Raw genomic sequence first — 19,962 nt, 5'->3', positions numbered from 1 at the left:
ACGAAGTGAAAGAAACAGGTTTCAGAGTAGACGTGTTGGCGTGCAATCAAGTTTGCAAATGAAGTGTTACCCATATTAAGTCCTAGCTATCGCCGTAGAGAGAGAGATGAAGACAAGGCTAGCGCGTGAGACGCCACGAGCTGGGAGGGGAACGGACGATGGGAGGTGGGAGGGTACCGGTATAAGGAGCGCGGGCGTTGTGTAAGAGCTTGCCGTCAGTCCGCGCCGTACATCGCCGCCATGCAGAGGTACGCGGGTCGAGTTGCCATGGTGACAGGAGCCAGTTCCGGCATCGGCGCTGCCATCACGAGGGCGCTGCTGCGGCACGGTGTCACCGTGGTGGGCGCAGATGTGCAGCCGGACAGGATGGAGGTAAGCCAAGCCACCTAAACACACACGCACACACACACACACACACACACACACACACACACACACACACACATGCACGTGCGCACACTATAAAGGTACTATGTCATTAGTAACTGTACAATGTTAACTCTATATCCTCAGTGTAACAAAGCAGCTTAAATCGCTTAATAAAAGCAAGGACTCCTGTCCTGATTGTATACCGCCACTTTCCTTTCAGAGTATGCTGATGCAATAGCTCCATATTGAGCAATTATATACAACCGCTCGCTCACAGAAAGATACGTATCTAAAGACTGGAAAATTGCTCAAGTCACACCGATACCCATAAACGGACGTAGGAGTAATCTGCTGAATTACAGGCCCATATCACTAACGTCGATTTGCAGTAGGGTTTTGGAATATACAGGGTGTTACAAAAAGGTACGGCCAAACTTTCAGGAAACATTCCTCACACACAAAGAAAGAAAATATGTTATGTGGACATGTGTCCGGAAACGCTTACTTTCCATGTTAGAGCTCATTTTATTACTTCTCTTCAAATCACATTAATCATGGAATGGAAACACACAGAAACAGAACGTACCAGCGTGACTTCAAACACTTTGTTACAGGAAATGTTCAAAATGTCCTCCGTTAGCGAGGATACATGCATCCACCCTCCGTCACATGGAATCCCTGAGGCGCTGATGCAGCCGTGGAGAACGGCGTATTGTATCACAGCCGTCCACAATACGAGCACGAAGAGTCTCTACATTTGGTACCGGGGTTGCGTAGACAAGAGCTTTCAAATGCCCCCATAAATGAAAGTCAAGAGGGTTGAGGTCAGGAGAGTGTGGAGGCCATGAAATTGGTCCGCCTCTACCAATCCATCGGTCACCGAATCTGTTGTTGAGAAGCGTACGAACACTTCGACTGAAATGTGCAGGAGCTCCATCGTGCTTGAACCACATGTTGTGTCGTACTTGTAAAGCCAGATGTTCTAGCAGCACAGGTAGAGTATCCCGTATGAAATCATGATAACGTGCTCTATTGAGCGTAGGTGGAAGAACATGGGGCCCAATCAAGACATGACCAACAATGCCTGACTAAACGTTCACAGAAAATCTGTGTTGATGACGTGATTGCACAACTGCGTGCGGATTCTCGTCAGCCCACACATGTTGATTGTGAAAATTTATAATCTGTTCACGTTGGAATGAAGCCTCATCCGTAAAGAGAACATTTGCACTGAAATGAGGATTGATACATTGTTGGATGAACCATTCGCAGAAGTGTACCCGTGAAGTCCAATGAGCTGCTGATAGTGCCTGCACACGCTGTACATGGTACGGAAACAACTGGTTCTCCCGTAGCACTCTCCATACAGTGACGTGGTCAACGTTACCTTGTATAGCAGCAACTTCTCTGACGCTGACATTAGGGTTATCGTCAACTGCACGAAGAATTGTCTCGTCCATTTCAGGTGTCCTCGTCGTTCTAGGTCTTCCCCAGTCGCCAGTCATAGGCTGGAATGTTCTGTGCTCCCTAAGATGCCGATCAATTGCTTCGAACGTCTTCCTGTCGGAACACCTTCGTTCTGGAAATCTGTCTCGATACAAACGTATCCCGCCACGGCTATTGCCCCGTGCTAATCCATACGTCAGATGGGCATCTGCCAACTCCGCATTTGTAAAGATTGCACTGACTGCAAAACCACGTTCGTGATGCACACTAACCTGTTGATGCTACGTACTGATGTACTTGATGCTAATACTGTAGAGCAATGAGTCGCATGTCAACGCAAGCACCGAAGTCAACATTACCTTCCTTCAATTGGGCCAACTGGCGGTGAATCGAGGAAGTACAGTACATACTGACGACATTAAAATGAGCTCTAACATGGAAATTAAGCGTTTCCGGACACATGTCCACATAACATCTTTTCTTTATTTGCGTGTGAGGAATGTTTCCTGAAAGTTTGGCAGTACCTTTTTGTAACACCCTGTATACTGTGTTCGAAGTAACTCGAAGAGAACGATTTATTGACACATAGCACGGATTCAGAAAATATCGCTCTTGTGAAACACAACTATTTCTTTATACTCATGAAGCGATGCGTGATATCGACAGGGGATGTCAAATTGATTCCATATTTTTAGATTACTGGAAGACTTTCGACACCGTTGCTCATAAGCGTGTTCTAACCAAACTGCGTGCCTAAGGAATATCGCCTCAGAATATCGCCTCAGCTGTGCTACTGGATTCGTGATTTCCTGTCAGAAACGTCACAGTTCGTAGTAATAGACGGAAAGTCATCGAGTAAAACGTAGAACAGAAGCAATATCCGGCGTTCCCCAAGGAAGTGTTACAGGCCCTGTATTGTTCCTGATCTGTATTAACAACATAGTAGCCCTCTGCTGCGTTTATATATTTCGTAAGTCAAGTGATTAACTTGTAGGTAGGAAATAATGTCATAGAGTGTGAAGGGTCCGCGATCCCTTACCCAACGATCAGCACTTTTTCCCTCACGCAGGTCGATGGTAGGTTAAGCGCCGATAGCGCTAAGTGAATGATGTGTCAGTTTGACGAGTCTCGGGAGGAATTCGAGTTTGGCGTGTGTCGAATACAGGCGGAGCCGTCACCTTCGCGCCGTGTCGTACCAGCTAAGTGTTTCCCTACCGCTGTGGGTTGACTCTCAGCAGCAAAATAACCCATGATGGACGGAGCAAGGAGGACGTAACAAGCAGACAAGCACTGGCAGAAAGGGCATTCCTGGCCAAGAGAAGTTTGTTACTCTCTAACGCATGCCTTAATTTGACGAAGAAATTTCTGAGAACATACGCCTGGAGTACAGCTTGTATGGTAGTGAAATATGGATTGGAATGCGGGAAAACGGAACAGAAGAGAATCGAAGTATCTGTGATGTGGTGCTGCAGACGAATGGTGAAAATTAGGTGAGATAATAAGGTAAGGAATGAGACGGTTCGCACAGTCGGAGAGAAAAGGAGTATATAGAAAACACTGACAACAAGAAGGGCCAAGATAATAGGACATCTGTTAAAACATCAGAGAGTAAGTTCAATTGTACTAGAGGGAGCTGTAGAGGCTAGAAACTGCAGAGGAAGACAGAGATTGGGATGCATTCTGCAAATAATGGAGAACGGTGGCAACCCAACAGCCTGCTACAGCAAGCAGTGTGTGACCTTAGCCTTTCTTCATCACAACCCAAGTGGCGTGCACTTACAATAGAACGGCATCTTGAAGAGCGAAGTCCTGTGTCTGCTTCTCGCCACAAAAATCGAATCACGAAATAATACTCACCAGTATTCCATTGATAATCCTGCAGTTACATATGGAATCTGCTGCAGGCTTTTGGTAACGAGGTTTTATCAAGGCCACAAGTGTTTCGTTGGCACCTAATGTTTTCTGAAAGAAGAACCAATGTCGAAAGTGAACACCGCAGTGGGCGAGTATCAACACCACGAATAGTTGACAACAAGCCCAGGGTGAGAGAACTTGTATAAGCTGATCGAAGATTAACTGTGAAAATAATTGCAAACAAACTGAACATTCATCGGGAAACTGTCCATCTGATACTGACAGAAAATCTGGGAATCGGAAAAGTTTGTGCCAAAATGAGTCCCAAAAATCTCACACGGCAACAAAAAGATCAACGGAGGGCTGTGGCTGCCAGGATGTTGAAACAAGTAAAACTGAACCCAGAACTACTGGACCGAACTGCCACTGGTGATGAAAGTTACTTTTACTAGTATGATTTCGAGACCTAACGTCAAAGTTCACAATGGAATCGCCAAGACCAAAGGAAGCACGCTTGTTCGATTCTTTGAATCAACAGGTATTGTGCACAAAGAATGATTACCTCCAGACCAAACAGTAAACTCATACTATTACCAGGAAATTCTCGACAGATTTCGAAACCGGGACCATCGTGTAAGTTCATACAGGGTGTTTCAAAAATGACCGGTATATTTGAAACGGCAATAAAAACTAAATGAGCAGCGATAGAAATACACCGTTTGTTGCAATATGCTTGGGACAACAGTACATTTTCAGGCAGACAAACTTTCGAAATTACAGTAGTTACAATTTTCAACAACAGATGGTGCTGCGGTCTGGGAAACTCTATAGTACGATATTTTCCACATATCCACCATGCGTAGCAATAATATGGCGTAGTCTCTCAATGAAATTACCCGAAACCTTTGACAACGTGTCTGGCGGAATGGCTTCACATGTAGATGAGATGTACTGCTTCAGCTGTTCAATTGTTTCTGGATTCTGGCGGTACACCTGGTCTTTCAAGTGTTCCCACAGAAAGAAGTCACAGGGGTTCATCTCTGGCGAATAGGGAGGCCAATCCACGCCGCCTCCTGTATGTTTCGGATAGCCCAAAGCAATCACACGATCATCGAAATATTCATTCAGGAAATTAAAGACGTCGGCCGTGCGATGTGGCCGTGCGATGTGTTCGCAGTGTCGTCTAAGGCAGTTTGTACCGCCACAAATTCACGAAGAATGTCCAGATAGCGTGATGCAGTAATCTTTTTGGATCTGAAAAATGGGCCAATGATTCCTTTGGAAGAAATGGCGGCCCAGACCAGTACTTTTTGAGGATGCAGGGACGATGGGATTGCAACATGGGGCTTTTCGGTTCCCCATAAGCGCCAGTTCTGTTTATTGACGAAGCCGTCCAGGTAAAAATAAGCTTCATCAGTAAACTAAATGCTGCCCACATGCATATCGCCGTCATCAATCCTGTGCACTATATCGTTAGCGAATGTTTCTTGTGCAGCAATGGTAGCGGCGCTGAGGGGTTGCCGCGTTTGAATTTTGTATGGATAGAGGTGTAAACTCTGGCGCATGAGACAATACGTGGACGTTGGCGTCATTTGGACCGCAGCTGCAACACGGCGAACGGAAACCCGAGGCCGCTGTTGGATCACCTGCTGCACTAGCTGCGCGTTGCCCTCTGTGGTTGCCGTACGCGGTCGCCATACCTTTCCAGCACGTTCATCCGTCACGTTCCCAGTCCGTTGAAATTTTGCAAACAGATCCTTTATTGTATCGCTTTTCGGTCCTTTGGTTACATTAAACCTCCGTTGAAAACTTCGTCTTGTTGCAACAACACTGTGTTCTAGGTGGTGGAATTCCAACACCAGAAAAATCCTCTGTTCTAAGGAATAAACCGTGTTGTCTACAGCACACTTGCACGTTGTGAACAGCACACGCTTACAGCAGAAAGACGACGTACAGAATGGCGCACCCACAGACTGCGTTGTCTTCTATATCTTCCACATCACTTGCAGCGCCATCTGTTGTTGAAAATTGTAACTACTGTAATTTCGAAAGTTTTTCCGCCTGAAAATGTACTGTTGTCCCAAGCATATTGCAACAAACGGTGTATTTCTATCGCTGCTCGTTTAGTTTTTATTGCCGTTTCAAATATACCGGTCATTTTTGAAACACCCTGTATATTGCTAACAACTGGATCATGCATCACGATAATGCACCATCGCATACTGCATTGAATGCTTGGCATTTTTTGACGCCAAAATCCGCTTCAGTGCTATCACAAACTTCTTATTAATCCGACAGCATTAAGAGACGTGAAGATGAGTTTGAGAGATGCTACCAACAATGGAAACACCGATGGAGTATGTGAAGGTACAAAGACGTCACATTGAAGTTGATATCAATGTAGTTGATTAAAAATAAAAATAAAGATGCTTTTTGTAACCAATATCATTACTTTCTCACATTATCGTACCCCTGCATATATCTGCACTGTTTTTGTTCTTGATTCATGTTTCGATCAGGTTTGCATGTACCATGTTCATGACTCGACCAAGTACAATTGAAATATACAGAGTGAGACATTCGTTACCAGAGGCTCGGCCGCTCTGTTGATTACCTTTCTTTGTAAGCACCAGAACGTGAAAATCATCTGTAGATTGGTACGACACCATAAGGCTGCATGAACAGAGACTTGGAGAGGGCCATAAGAGCTGTACTACGTAGAGACCACGCTCACAAGCCTCTGCTACATGGAGCTAACTGATATATCAAGGTGCAGCCATGTCTAGCTACTACCTGTTCGAAAAACATCACTCGATATCAACAGTTCCAAAAACGTTGAATGTCATTGTTTAAACCAGTGCAGAAAATATTCGAAATGCTTTCTGAGTGTTTAAATTCTGTAATCCTCTGTTGGGTAATGTATTTTAATATATCTTTTCTGGTGCTTCCGTCTCGGAGACATTAACTTCGAGCCGCGCCTGGTACAGTCTGATCCACGCATCTCGCAGGCACTGTGTTCGGCGCTGCGCGGGAAAACGCGAAAGACTTGCAGACTCCGTCACAAAACCAGTTGGCTCAAGGTCTCACGTGTCAGCTTTGCGATGTTTTCATGTTAAGTACCCGCGAAAGACTTGCAGACTCCGTCACAAAACCAGTTGGCTCAAGGTCGCACGTGTCAGCTTTGCGATGTTTCCATGTTAAGTACCCGCTAGTAAGTTATCACATTTCACTACTTCTTCCGTGTGCTCAGTTTCGCTTTGTTACGCAGGCTCGTTCTTCTACACATATACAGTGAAACGCCAAAGAAACTAGGCATGAATATTCAAATACAGAGATATGTAAACAGGCAGAATATGGATGGCAACGCGTATATAAGACAACAAGCGTCTGGTGCACTTGTTAGATCGGTTGCTGCTCCTACAATGACATGTTATCAAGATTTAAGTAAGTTTGAAAGTGGTGCTATAGTTGGTCCACGAATAATGGGAAACAGCATTTCAGAGGCCGTGATGAAGTGGGGATTTTTCCCGTACGTCCATTTCACGAATGGAATCCGCTTAAACATCAAATCCTTGACATCGCAGCGGCCGGAAAAAGATCCTGTAAGAACGGGACCAGCGACGACTGAAGAAAATCGTTCAACATGACAGAAGTGCAAACCCTCCGCAAAATTGCTTCAGATTTCAATGCTGGGCCATCAAAAAATGTCAGCCAGTGAACAATTTAACGAAACACCATCGATATGGGCTTTCGGAGCCGATGGCCCTCTCGTGTAGCCTTGATGGCTGCGCGACACAAAGCTTTTCGCCTCGCATGGGCCTTTCAACACCGACAGTGCACTGTTGATGACTGGAAACATGTTGCCTGGTCGGACGAGTCTCGTTTCAAATTGTGGGGTGGACGCGTACGGGTATGGAGACAACCTTTCGAGTCCATAGATCTTGCATATCAGCAGTGGACTGTTCAAGCTGGTGGAGGCTCTGTAATAGTGTGAGATTTGTCCAGTTGAAGTGATATGGGACCCCTGATTCGTCTAGATACGACTCTGACAGGTGACACGTATGTAAGCGTTCTGTCTGATCACACGCATACATTCATGTCCATTGTGCATTCCGACGGACTTGGGAAATTCCAGCAGGACAATGCGACATCTCCAGAATTGCTACAGTGTGTCTCCAGGAACCATTTTCCAAGTTTAAACACTTCCGCTGACCGCCAAATTCCTCGAATTGAACTTTACTGAGTATATCTTCGATGCATTACAACATGCTGTTCAGAAAAGATCTCCATCGTCTTGTACTGTTACGGATTTATGGACAGCCTTACATTATTCAAGCACTGCTTCAGGTGTTAGTCGAGTCCATGCCATGTCGTGTTGCGGCACTTCTGCGTGCTCGCAGGGCCCTACGCGACATTAGGCATATGTAACAGTTGTTTTGGCTCTTCAGTCTAGTTACAGCGATACTGAAGATCAACGAAGTGCTCCTAACATAGTTGCTAGCGCACATTTTCTTTGCTTATGGCAGCATCGAATGGATATTGAAACACAAATTTAAAGTGTAACATCTATTGCGTTAAGGTTTTTCCACGTACATGTTGATGAGAAGAAGCTAAATCGAACATTAACTTTGCCCGAGCACAAAAACTGACAGTGGAAACATGTGGAGTCTCGGACAACAGAGTGCTAGGTGTTGGCGGAATCGTAACATCTTCAGAAGCTGCGTGTGTAATTAATCTCTTCCATTCGTCATGCAGCGGATGTAAACGGGAAAACAGCTTTACTCAACTAGACGATGTTAATAAAGATGCGGTCTGAAGGATTAAGTTAGAATACTGCATTAATGTACAGCGAAGTCTGTGCAGAACTACAACAGGGAGCTGAGAACACAGGCGCGCAAACGTCCGTTTTGTACCTTCTAGGTCATCGCTTTTAAGTTCGGAAAAAGAAACAATGGATGCAAATTTTCTAAGGACCGAAAGGAAATTTGCCGCTTTGAGAGCTAAATTTTTGCAGACTATGCGTTTATTGCATACATAGGTCAATAGGGGTGTGGTCTGTCTGGACGAAACCTGGGTTTCGCAAAACCATAGGAACCAATACATTCGGGACGACTTTACAAGACACTGCGGCCACCAAGCACCAATAGGTACTTATGTATAGTTTATATGGGTGGTTTGGGTGGGCAGTGCAGTGATGAAGAGTCTGTAACAGATGTAGACATAATCGGTTCAGGATTTCAGTAAGTATGAAAAATTTTCGGGCCTTTTAAGGCGATATGATGGAAAAAGATTGTTGGCCCTTTCATTTAAGTCCTAGGGCGGTGCGGCACACGGATTGTCTTGTCACTAAATCTCGGGATACAGCAATTATGTCATCAGCGAATGGCTTTACCTTATATGGCAGTCCTAAAGAAAAGTAAGGGTTCTTTCCTCACGCAACTGAAGCCAATGTCCCGACTAGAGACGATTCTACACAGTCCAGTGTGCTTATGTAGTGTTCGATGTAGATGCAGGTGTCTGTGTGCTGTAAGGTAAAGTTGTTGTTGTTGTGGTCTTCAGTCCAGACACTGGTTTGATGCAGCTCTCCATGCTACTCTATCCTGTGCAAGCTTCTTCATCTCCCAGTACCTACTGCAACCAACATCCTTCTGAATCTGCCCTTCAATACTAAATTGGTGATCCCTTGATGCCTCAGAATGTGTCCCTTCTCCTAGTCAAGTTGTGCCACAAATTTCTCTTCTCACCAATTCTATTCAATACCTCCTCATTAGTTAAGTGATCTACCCATCTAATCTTCAGCATTTTTCTGTAGCACCACATTTCGAAAGCTTCTATTCTCTTCTTGTCTAAACTATTTATCGTCCTCGTTACACTTCCATACATGGCTACACTCCATACAAATACTTTCAGAAACGACTTCCTGACGCTTAAATCTATACTCGATGTTAAAAAATTTCTCTTCTTCAGAAACGCTTTCCTTGCCATTGCCAGTATACATTTTATATCCTCTCTACTTCGACCATCATCAGTTGTTTTGCTCCCCAAATAGAAAAACTCCTTTGCTACTTTAAGTGTCTCAATTCCTAATCTAATTCCCGCAGCATCACCCGATTTAATTCGACTACATTCTATTATCCTCGTTTTGTTTCTGTTGATGTTCATGTTATATCCTCCTTTCAAGACACTGTCCACTCCATTCAGCTGCTCTTCCAGTTCCTTTGCCGTCTCTGACAGAATTACAATGTCATCGGAGAAGCTCAAAGTTTTTATTTCTTCTCCATGGATTTTAATTCCGATTCCGACTCCGAATTTTTCTTTTGTTTCCTTAACTGCTTGTTCAATATACAGATTGAATAACATCGGGGATAGGCTACAAGCCTGTCTCACTCCCTTCCCAAAAACTGCTTCGCTTTCATGCCCCTAGACTCTTGTAACTGCCATGTGGTTCCTGTACAAATTGTAAATAGCCCTTCGGTGCCTGTATTTTACATCCGCCACCTTCAGAATTTGAAAGAGAGTATTCCACTCAACATTGTCAAAAGCTTTCTCTGGGTCTACAAATGCTAGAAACGTACGTTTGCCTTTCCTTAATCATTTTTCTAAGATAGGTCGTAAGGTCAGTATTTCTCCACGTGTTCCAACATTTCTACGGAATCCAAACTGATCTTCCCCGAGGTCGGCTTCTACCAGTTTTTCCTTTCGTCTGTAAAGAATTAGCCTTAGTATTTTGCAGCCGTGGCTTATTAAACTGATAACTCGGTAATTTTCACATCTGTCAACACCTGCTTTCTATGGGATTGGAATTATTATATTCTTCTTGAAGTCTGAGGGTATTTCGCGTGTCTCATACATCTTGCTCACTAGATGGTAGAGTTTTGTTAGGCCTGGCTCTCCCAAGGCTGTAAGTAGTTCTAATGGAATGTTGTCTACTCCTGGGGCCTTGTTTCGACACAGATCTTTCAGTGCTCTGTCAAACTCTTCACGCAGTATCGTATCTCCCATTTCATCTTCATCTACATCCTCTTCCATTTCCATAATACTGTCCTCAAGAACATCGTCCTTGTATAGACCCTCTATATACTCCTTCCACCTTTTTGCTTTCCCTTCTTTGGTTGGAACTGAGTTTCCATCTGAGCTCTTGATATTCATGCAAGTGGCTCTCCTTTCTTCAAAGGTATCTTTAATTTTCCTGTAGGCAGTATCTATCTTACCCCTAGTGATATGCGCCTCTACATCCTTACATTTGCCCTCTAGCCATCCCTGCTTAGCCATTTTGCACTTCCTGTCGATCCCATTTTTGAGACGTTTGTATTCCTTTTGCCTGCTTCTTTTACTGTATTTTTATATTTTCTCCTTTTATCAATTAAATGCAGTATCTCTTTCGTTACCCAAGGATTTCTACTAGCCCTCGTCTTTTTACCTACTTGATCCTCTGCCGCCCTGTATTTCTTTCTCCCATTGTTGTCAATCGTTCCCTAATGCTCTCCCTGAAGCTCTCTACAACCTCTGGTTCTTTCAGTTTATCCAGGTCCCATCTTCTTAAATTCCCACCTTTGTGCAGTTTCTTCAGTATCAATCTAAAGTTCATAACCAATAGATTCTAATCAGAGTCCACATCTGCTCCTGGAAATGCCTTACAATTTAAAACCTGGTTCCTGAATCTCTGTCTTATCATTATATAATCTATCTGAGACCTTCCAGTATCTTCAGGCTTCTTCCATGTATAGAGTCTTCATTTATGATTCTTGAACCAAGAATCATAAATGTGTTAGCTATGATTAAGTTATGCCCTGTGCAAAATTCTACCAGGCGGCTTCCTCTTTCATTCCTTAATCCCATTCCACATTCACCTACTACGTTTCCCCTTCCTTTTCCTACTATCGAGTTCCAGTCACCCATGACAAATTTTCGTCTCCCTTCACTATCTGAATAATTTCTTTTATTTCATCATGCATTTCATCGATCTCTTCGTCATCTGCGGAGCAAGTTGACATATAAACTTGTACTACTGTGGGAGGCGTGGGCTTCGTATCTATCTTGGCCACAATAATGCGTTCATTATGCTGTTTGTAGTAGCTTACCCGCATTCCTATTTTCCTATTCATTATTAAACCTACTCCTGCATTACCCCTATTTGATTTTGTGTTTATAACCCTGTAGTCACCTGACCAGAAGTATTGTTCATCCTGCCACCGAACTTCACTAACTCCCACTATATCTAACTTTAACCTAACCATTTCCCTATTTAAATTTTCTAACCTACCTGCCCGATTAAGGGATCTAACATTCCACGCTCCGATCCATAGAACGCCAGTTCTATGTCTGATAACAATGTCCTCCTGATTAGTCCCCGACCTGAGATCCGAATGGGGGACTATTTTATATCCGGATATTTTACCCAAGAGGACGCCATCATCATTTAACCATACAGTAAAGCTGCATACCCTCGGGAAAAATTACGGCTGTAGTCTCCCTTTGCTTTCAGCCGTTCGCAATACCAGCACAGCAAGGCCGTTTTGGTTAGTGTTACAAGGCCAGATCAGTCAATCATCCAGACTGTTGCCCCTGCAACTAATGAAAAGGCTGCTGCCCCTCTTCAGGACCCACATGTTTGTCTGGCCTCACAACAGATACCCCTCCGCTGTAGTTGTACCTACGGTACGGCTATCTGTATCGCCGAGGCACGCAAGCCTCCACACCAACGGCAAGGTCCATGGTTCATGTGTGTGTGTGTGTGTGGAGGAGAGGGGGGGGGGGTGTAAGGCAAAGATGATTCCAAATTTCCTACTTGTAAGAAGGAGCTGTTATTATGTCGATTCCACCTTTTATTCCCTACGTCAAACACGTCAATAGTTTATTACTAGAACAAATGAAGCAGTCATGTAGCGGAACTGGATGAAAAGGTGGGCTTTTAATCCAGAGTGGGCAAAATTTACTAACGCAGGACGTTAATGAAAAAAAAAGTCTCCTCGTGAACTTAACTCGTAAAATGTATGCAGTAGAGTGAGTTCCCTTTTTTATATCTCGTGTAAAAAATATTTGTGAAAAGGCCACTTTTAATACCGCGGTTTGGGGGAGGGGGTCTTGGTGCTCGGTTCCTATTTGAGCATTTGAGCTTAGCTGGACCAGCTGCCATTTATATACTCATTCGAACACCCGTCTTTAGCTATGTTACAGTATATTAAGTAAGGTTTGTACGGGAACTGATGTAAGGTCAAATTGTACGAATCTATTAATTCCATTTGCAAAAGATTGTTCCTGGTCTATATTAACGACATAGGTGACAATCTCAGTAGCCGTCTTAGATTGTTTTGCAGATGATGCTGTCATTTACCGTCTTGTAAAGTCATCAGATGACCAGAACGAATTGCAAAGTGATTTAGATAAGATATCTGTATGGTGCGAAAAGCGGCAATTGACCCTGAATAAAGAAATGTGTCAGGTTATTCACGTGAGTACGAAAAGAAAGCCGCTAACTTTCGATTACACTATAAGTCACACAAATCTGAAATCTGTAAATTCAACTGAATACTTAGGGATTGCAATTTCAAATAACCTAAATTGGAACGATCGCATAGATAACGTTGTGGGTGAACCAAACCAAAGAGTCGGACTCATTGGCAGAACACTTAGAAGGTGCAACAGGTCTACTAAAGAGATTGCTTACACCACGCTTGTCCGCCCTATTCTGGAGTGCTGTGCTGTGTGGGATCCGCATCAGGGGGGACTGACGGATGACATCGAAAAAGTTCAAAGAAGGGCAGCTCGTTTTGTATTATAGCGAAATAGGGGTGTTAGTGTCACAGACATGATACGTGCATTGGAGTGGCAATCATTAAAACAAAGGCGTTTTTCGTTGCGACGGGATCTTCACATTAAATTTCAATCACCAGTTTTTTCCTCCGATTGCGAAAACATTCTGTCGTCACCCACCTACATAGGGAGAAATGATCATCACGATGAAATAAGAGAAATCAGGGCTCGCACAGAAACATTTAAGTGCTCGTTTTTCCCGCGTGCCATTCGAGAGTGGAACGGTAGAGAGACAGCTTGAAAGAGATTCATTGAACCCTCTGCCAGGCACTTTATTGTGAATAGCAGCATAATCACGTAGATGTAGATGTAGAGCTGAAGTTAATGTTCAGCTAATGGCACCATTTGTATGTGCACCGTTCGGATTTTACGTGAAAAACAAATCACCATTAAATAACTCTGGGCTAGAGAGAGACTGATGGGTCAAATTTGGGCCACCGGCATTTCAGACCTTAGTCTAAGAAAAGTTTTAACCATTTAAAAAAATCTCGCTTTTTTTGGATTTTACGTGCAAAAAACATGGTTTTGTGGGAGGTTTTTTAGCGCAGCACATCTATACCTTAAACTTGTACGAATCACTTCAAACTTTGCACGAAGGTACATAAATGGATAAAGTCAGAATGGATTTTTTTAAAAACAGTAATCTTTATCCCTCGTCCAGATACGATGGTTTCAAGTCGAACTGAATTCGTTTTTACGTGAATTGAATGCGCTCACTGTTGAAAGGAATCAGTTAAATAAAAAATGCATTCTTACAATAAAACTGAAAACTCGCTTTCAAAAATCTGCCTATATCCTGATTTTATGAGCAAAAGCCACGTTTTGCAAGGTTTTTAGGCTCGCCGCTTCTGTGCTTCTAACTTGAGCGAATCTGTTCAAATTTTTTAAGGAGCTTTGCAACTTAATTAATGGTCGCCCTGTTGTTTTGTAAAAAGTTTTATCCGTTCCCACGACACAAGCAACATGGTTCGAAAGACGATACAAAAACGTTTACCGGATCATTCGTCGTCCGAGTCAACAAAAATCTACATCGATTGTCGAGCTATGGCGCTCTAATATCAAAATTGTGGTAGAGTAAAAGTTAGGGACCAGAATGAAAAATGCTCCTATCGTAGCACAAAAAAAAGACGAAGACCTCCTCGGCAGAGTTAGGAACGTAAAGGAAGGAAACTAGCTTTTCGACTTGTCTGACAGCTCCAAAGAAATTTAGATCAGAACATCTTGACGTATTCGCGTTTATTTACGAGTTAAACCTACTTTCCCAGTCCAGTGAGCTCTCTTAGACCCACCCCCTGTTACAGGTATGGTGAGGGGCTTAAGAAAAAACAGGCACAAATTTATGTGCTTCTAGAGAGTGGACGCATCTACAGCAGGAAGCATACGAGCGTGTAACAGGAAGTATCCCAGAGGGGACGCATTCATCCTAAACAATAACGACACGCTGTCATATTTCACGACATGACAAGTGCTATGTTGGATGACATGGATGGCATGTGTATGCTATACGATATGACATCATGTATCATGTTAATTTAATTGACACAATGCATTACGTTACATGACATCGGTATTAATACTGACAAGTAAAAACGCGCGAATAGCTCTAGACGTTTTATTTAAATGTCTTTGAATCTATTAGATAAATCGAACAGCTAGTTTTCTTATTTTACATCCCTAACTCTTCCAGGAATTTGTCGCACTTTTCGTGCTACTAAAGGAGCATTTTTCATTCTGGTAGCCGTATCATGGATTTGGTTTTGCAACATTGGTAACAGAGTTAAACAACAGTCTAACTTGATGGAGGTTACTTTGTAGGCCACCCGTACTCCACCACCACTCCCCTCGACTCCTTCTCTTCGGACGCATTGCTATATTCTCGAGAGTTCAGAGAGTATTGAGACAACTAGAAAGTATAAGATGATTTACAACAGTTAGGCACCTACCTGCGCGTGGTCTGGACTTTCCTTTCCGTAACGAGGTTGCTATCAGCATAGCCATAAAGATTACTTTTGGCTGTAATGACCACTGAGTGGAAAGTCATGCAGTAACTTACCAGAGTTATTAACTCGGACAAAGATACTACATAGATACTGCAACTGCAGCCAGCTAAAAATATGACAGACGTAATTCATACATCTTTACTGTTCCTTAAATGTGACAAGTTCGACACAACGCCGCACATATTATCTGTAACTTCAGCAGGTCTCTTAGGCGTCTATAGGATAAGCGTATAAAAGTGGTGTCTTCTTGACAAAATAAGAGGGATAGCAATTCTTCAGTCCGTACCGGCATATATCGTGAGCGAAAAGTTCAAAGATAAACGTCTGACACGTGGCGCTAAACAATGTACCCTCGATGTTCTGATTATTCGTTCTCGATTGTTTTGCTCATGCAGTACGCCGGGAAATTATGATTCGCTTTAGCTATCTCTGTCACCGCAGTAAACACACAGAACAAAAAATTAGCGACAACAAAGAGACATCAGGTTATTTTGTGTAACACCGCCTTGACAAAGACCTTGATTCGACGACAAAGACAGTCCGCAAATTCGTTCATGTATATCCACCTGAAGCCATTAACTGCTTTTTCACTCAGTGGAGCTAACATATTGCAAAGATATTGATTTTATGTTTCACTTGCTGTTCCAAGTAGCCCTAAGCACTTTCTACGTGATTAAGATGGGAATGTCTTACATCCTTTTTAGTCCGATCATTTCTGCTCTGGAAGACAAAGAACAAAGTGCTCGGACTCAAAAGGGGGTGACGTAGGGATGTCTTTCACCACTGCGGTTCAGTCTGTTCATCGAAGAAGCAATGACGGAAATAAAGGAAGGATTCAAGAGTGGAGGTAAAATTCAGAGCGAGGGAAACAAATCATAAGATTCGCTGATATCATTGCTATCCTCAGTGAAAGTGAAGATTTACAGAGTCAGTTGAATGGAATGAACACTGTATTGAGTACAGTATATCGGCTGAGAGTAAATCGATTAAAGACGAAGTAATGAGAAGTGCCAGAAATGAGAACAGCGAGAAACTTCAGAATTAGGGATCAGGATGTAGACGGAATTAAGGAATCAATTATTCGAAATGACAGTCATAGTCGCATTATTTATTTATTTAATTACCAACCGTGCACAGGCAGGGTGACGACTCTAGCGAGCGACCAAATGGTGTAAATTGCCCTCAAGATGACCCCATCGCGGGTTGAAACCGGTTGGCGGCAAAATAAATAATGGGATTATGACTGTCATTTCGAATAATTGATTATAAGTAAATTAATCGCTGTTTATCTCCATACAACTATGTTGTCTAAAAATTTAGAAGTTAAGGAACTCTGCTACCTAGGCAGATGGACGGTACACGGAGGACGTACAAAGCAGAATAGCACTAGGAAAAAGTTCATTCCTCGCCAGGAGAGGTCTACTAACGTCAAACATAGTCCGTAATTATAGGAAGAAACTTCGTACGTTTGGAGCATAGCATTGTATGGTAGTGAAACGTGGACTGTGACAAAACCTAAACAGAAGAGAATCGAAGCCTTTGAGATGTGGTGGTACAGAAGAATATTGAAAATTAGATGGCCTGATAAAGTAAGGAATGAGGAGTTTCTCTAGAGAATCGGCGAGGAAAGAATACGTGGAAAGTACTGACGAGAAGAAGGGACAGGGCAACAGGACACCTGGACATCAGGTGGGCTGCTAGATTTGTTACCTTTAGGTTCGAACAACACACAACTATTAAGGAGAAGCTTTGGTAACTTAAATGGGAATCCCTGGAGGAAAGCCTACGTTCCTTTAGAGGAATACTATTGAGGAAAGAATCCACTGCCGTCAACATACATTTCGCGTAATGCCCACGAAGATAAGATACGAGCAACTAGGGCCCCTACGGAGGCTTATAAACAATCTTTTTTTCTCGCTCTATTTGAGAGTGGAACAGGAAAGCAAATGAGTAGTACTGGTACAGGGTATCCTCTCCCACGCACAGTACAGTGGCTTGCGGAGTATGTATGTTGATGTAGATCAGGGAATAACTTCCGTGGTACTAGAGGGAGTTGTAGAGGGTAAAAACTGTAGAAGAAGACAGAGACTGGAATACACCCGGTAAACAAATGAGGACGTTGGTAGCAGGTGATACTCTGAAATGAAAAGGTTGGCACAGGAGAAGACTTCTTGGCGTGCTGTGCATCAGATCAGACAGAAGACTGATGATTAAAAAAATTCTGGCCAGTTGATGTGCAACAAGTATTGGTCACGCCAGGAACATATGCGTGTAGCTCTCTGAACACGACCATTGCGAGTCGTGCCGCGTACTCGGCATGAAAATGTGGAATAAATGATAACTTTTGCTCACTGGGAACGTTAAAATAAACATCTTTGTTCAGGTTCAAGATAACCTGAATGATTGGGCCATGGTCATGATTTGCAAAACGTCCCCAAAACATCTCAGGACTACTTTCGACCTCCCCCCCCCCACACACACACACATACAAACCCACACCTCATCCGATCTTCGGGCCGGCCGTGGTGGTCTAGCGGTTCTGGCGCTGCAGTCCGGAACTGCGGGACTGCTACGGTCGCAGGTTCGAATCCTGCCCCGGGCATGGGTGTGTGTGGTGTCCTTAGGTTAGTTAGGTTTAAGTAGTTCTAAGTTCTAGGGGACTTATGACCTAAGATGTTGAGTCCCATAGTGTTCAGAGTCAGAGCCGTCATCCGATCTTCGGTGTACTCGACACCTTGTAACCTTTGAAAACAGCCCAAATCCTGTCTTCTCTGAATGCATCGGACGCCTTCACCCCAGCTGTTGTCCAAGTTCTGCGGTGTTTGGCTCACTGAGGACGTGCAGCTTCATGTGCCACTGTGAACATTGGCCTTTTGCGAAGTACCCGACTCCAAATGTCCAGCCGTTGCTTGCAACTCCCTTCGTAGAGCTCGCTCGCAAAGTGCTTGAGATGAACCTGTATTCATTAATAGAAGCACTTCGTGTGGGATTTGAAACGGATTGTCTATGGCCCAAGTCTGCTAGCACCTTTGTAACACATATTACACTCTAAGGCAATAAAAACATGCACCACAAAGGAATTATAAAAATCGGATGACAATCCGTAGACATGACGTACATGTGCAGACAAACACATGATTACCATTTTAGATAAAATGGTTGATGTATTCAAGAGAAAGAGCTTCGCAAATTGAGCAACTCTTTACTGCGTTGGTCCACCTCTGACCCTTATAAAAACAGTTATTCGGATTGGCACTGATTGAACAGAGTGTCTGGGCGTCCTCTTGAGGGATACGTGCCAAATTCTGTCCATTTAGCGCGCTAGATAGTCAGAACCCCCACCTGGCTTGAAGGCCCTGCCCACAGTGCTCCAAACGCTCTCAGTCGGGCAGAGATGCTGAGACCTTGCTGGCCAAGGTAGGATTTGCAAAGCACAAAGACAAGCAGCAGAAACTCTAGCCGTTTGTGGGCGCACATTATCTTGCTGAAATGTAAGCCCAGGGTGGCGGGCGCTCTGCTGTAAGGATGCTGCTGATGACAACGAAATGGGCCCCGTTACGAAATGGTATGGCGTCATCATCACTCCTGGTTGTCGTGCCATATGGCTGGCGACAGTCAGGTGGGTATCTCACCGTGTCTTCAGACATGTCGCCGCTGGTCGTCGGAGCTCAATTCGAAAATCAATGACGTTCCAGGCAGAAGACGTGTCTGCAGACGCCTCAGACAGCAGTGGGATACCAACATGATTTTTGCCCGCCATATGGCTCTACAGCTAAGAGTGATGGTTTACAGAGCCGTGTCATTTCAAAGCAGGTCCACTTTGGTTGTTACCGATGATGATGATGATGTTTGGTTTGTGGGGCGCTCAACTGCGTGGTTATCAGCGCCCGTACAATTACCCAATCTTTGCTCAGTCCAATTTCGCCACTTTCCGGGATGATGATGAAATGATGAGGACAACACAAACACCCAGTCATCTCGAGGCAGGTGAAAATCCCTGACCCCGCCGGGAATCGAACCCGGGACCCCGTGCTCGGGAAGCTAAAACGCTACCGCGAGACCACGAGCGGCGGACTTGGTTGTTACCTGCAGCACCCTTACAGCACAGTGGCAAGTCATCCAGGGCTTACATTTCAAGAGGATAATGCCCACCCGCACACGGCGAGAGTTTATACTGCTTCCGGAATGAAATTTTCACCGTGCAGCGGAGTGTGCGCTAATATGAAACGTCCTGGCAGATTAAAACTGTGTGTCGGACCGAGACTCGAAATCGAAATCTTTGCCTACCGCGGGCAAGTACTCTACCTTACTGGCCAAGGCCCCGAGTTCGGGTCTCGGTCCGGCACACAGTTTCAGTCTGCCAGGAAGTTTCATACTGCTTGTCTTCGTGCTTACCTTGGTCAGTAAGGTCTCCCAATTTGAGAACGATTGGAACGTTTTGGGCAGAAACCGCAATCAGCCTGGGATATAGATGATCTAA

General features: G+C 44.0%; 1 protein-coding gene across 1 annotated transcript in view; it reads left to right on the top strand.

Annotated features, from left to right (window-relative positions):
• The first annotated feature begins 232 nt into the window (after positions 1 to 232).
• The window catches only part of LOC126143884 (farnesol dehydrogenase-like), a 131,620-nt gene continuing 111,890 nt past the window's right edge, over positions 233 to 19,962 (top strand). Inside the window, exon 1 of the mRNA XM_049915455.1 lies at positions 233 to 372. Coding sequence (XP_049771412.1) covers positions 241 to 372 — 132 coding nt within the window. The 5' untranslated portion in view covers positions 233 to 240. The remainder of the gene's footprint in view (positions 373 to 19,962) is intronic.

This window comes from Schistocerca cancellata, chromosome 2 (assembly GCF_023864275.1).
Source record: "Schistocerca cancellata isolate TAMUIC-IGC-003103 chromosome 2, iqSchCanc2.1, whole genome shotgun sequence".
NCBI classification, from domain to species: domain Eukaryota; kingdom Metazoa; phylum Arthropoda; class Insecta; order Orthoptera; family Acrididae; genus Schistocerca; species Schistocerca cancellata.
The sequence above is the reverse complement of the archived record's forward strand: the minus strand, read 5'-3'. Positions and strand labels throughout refer to the sequence as shown.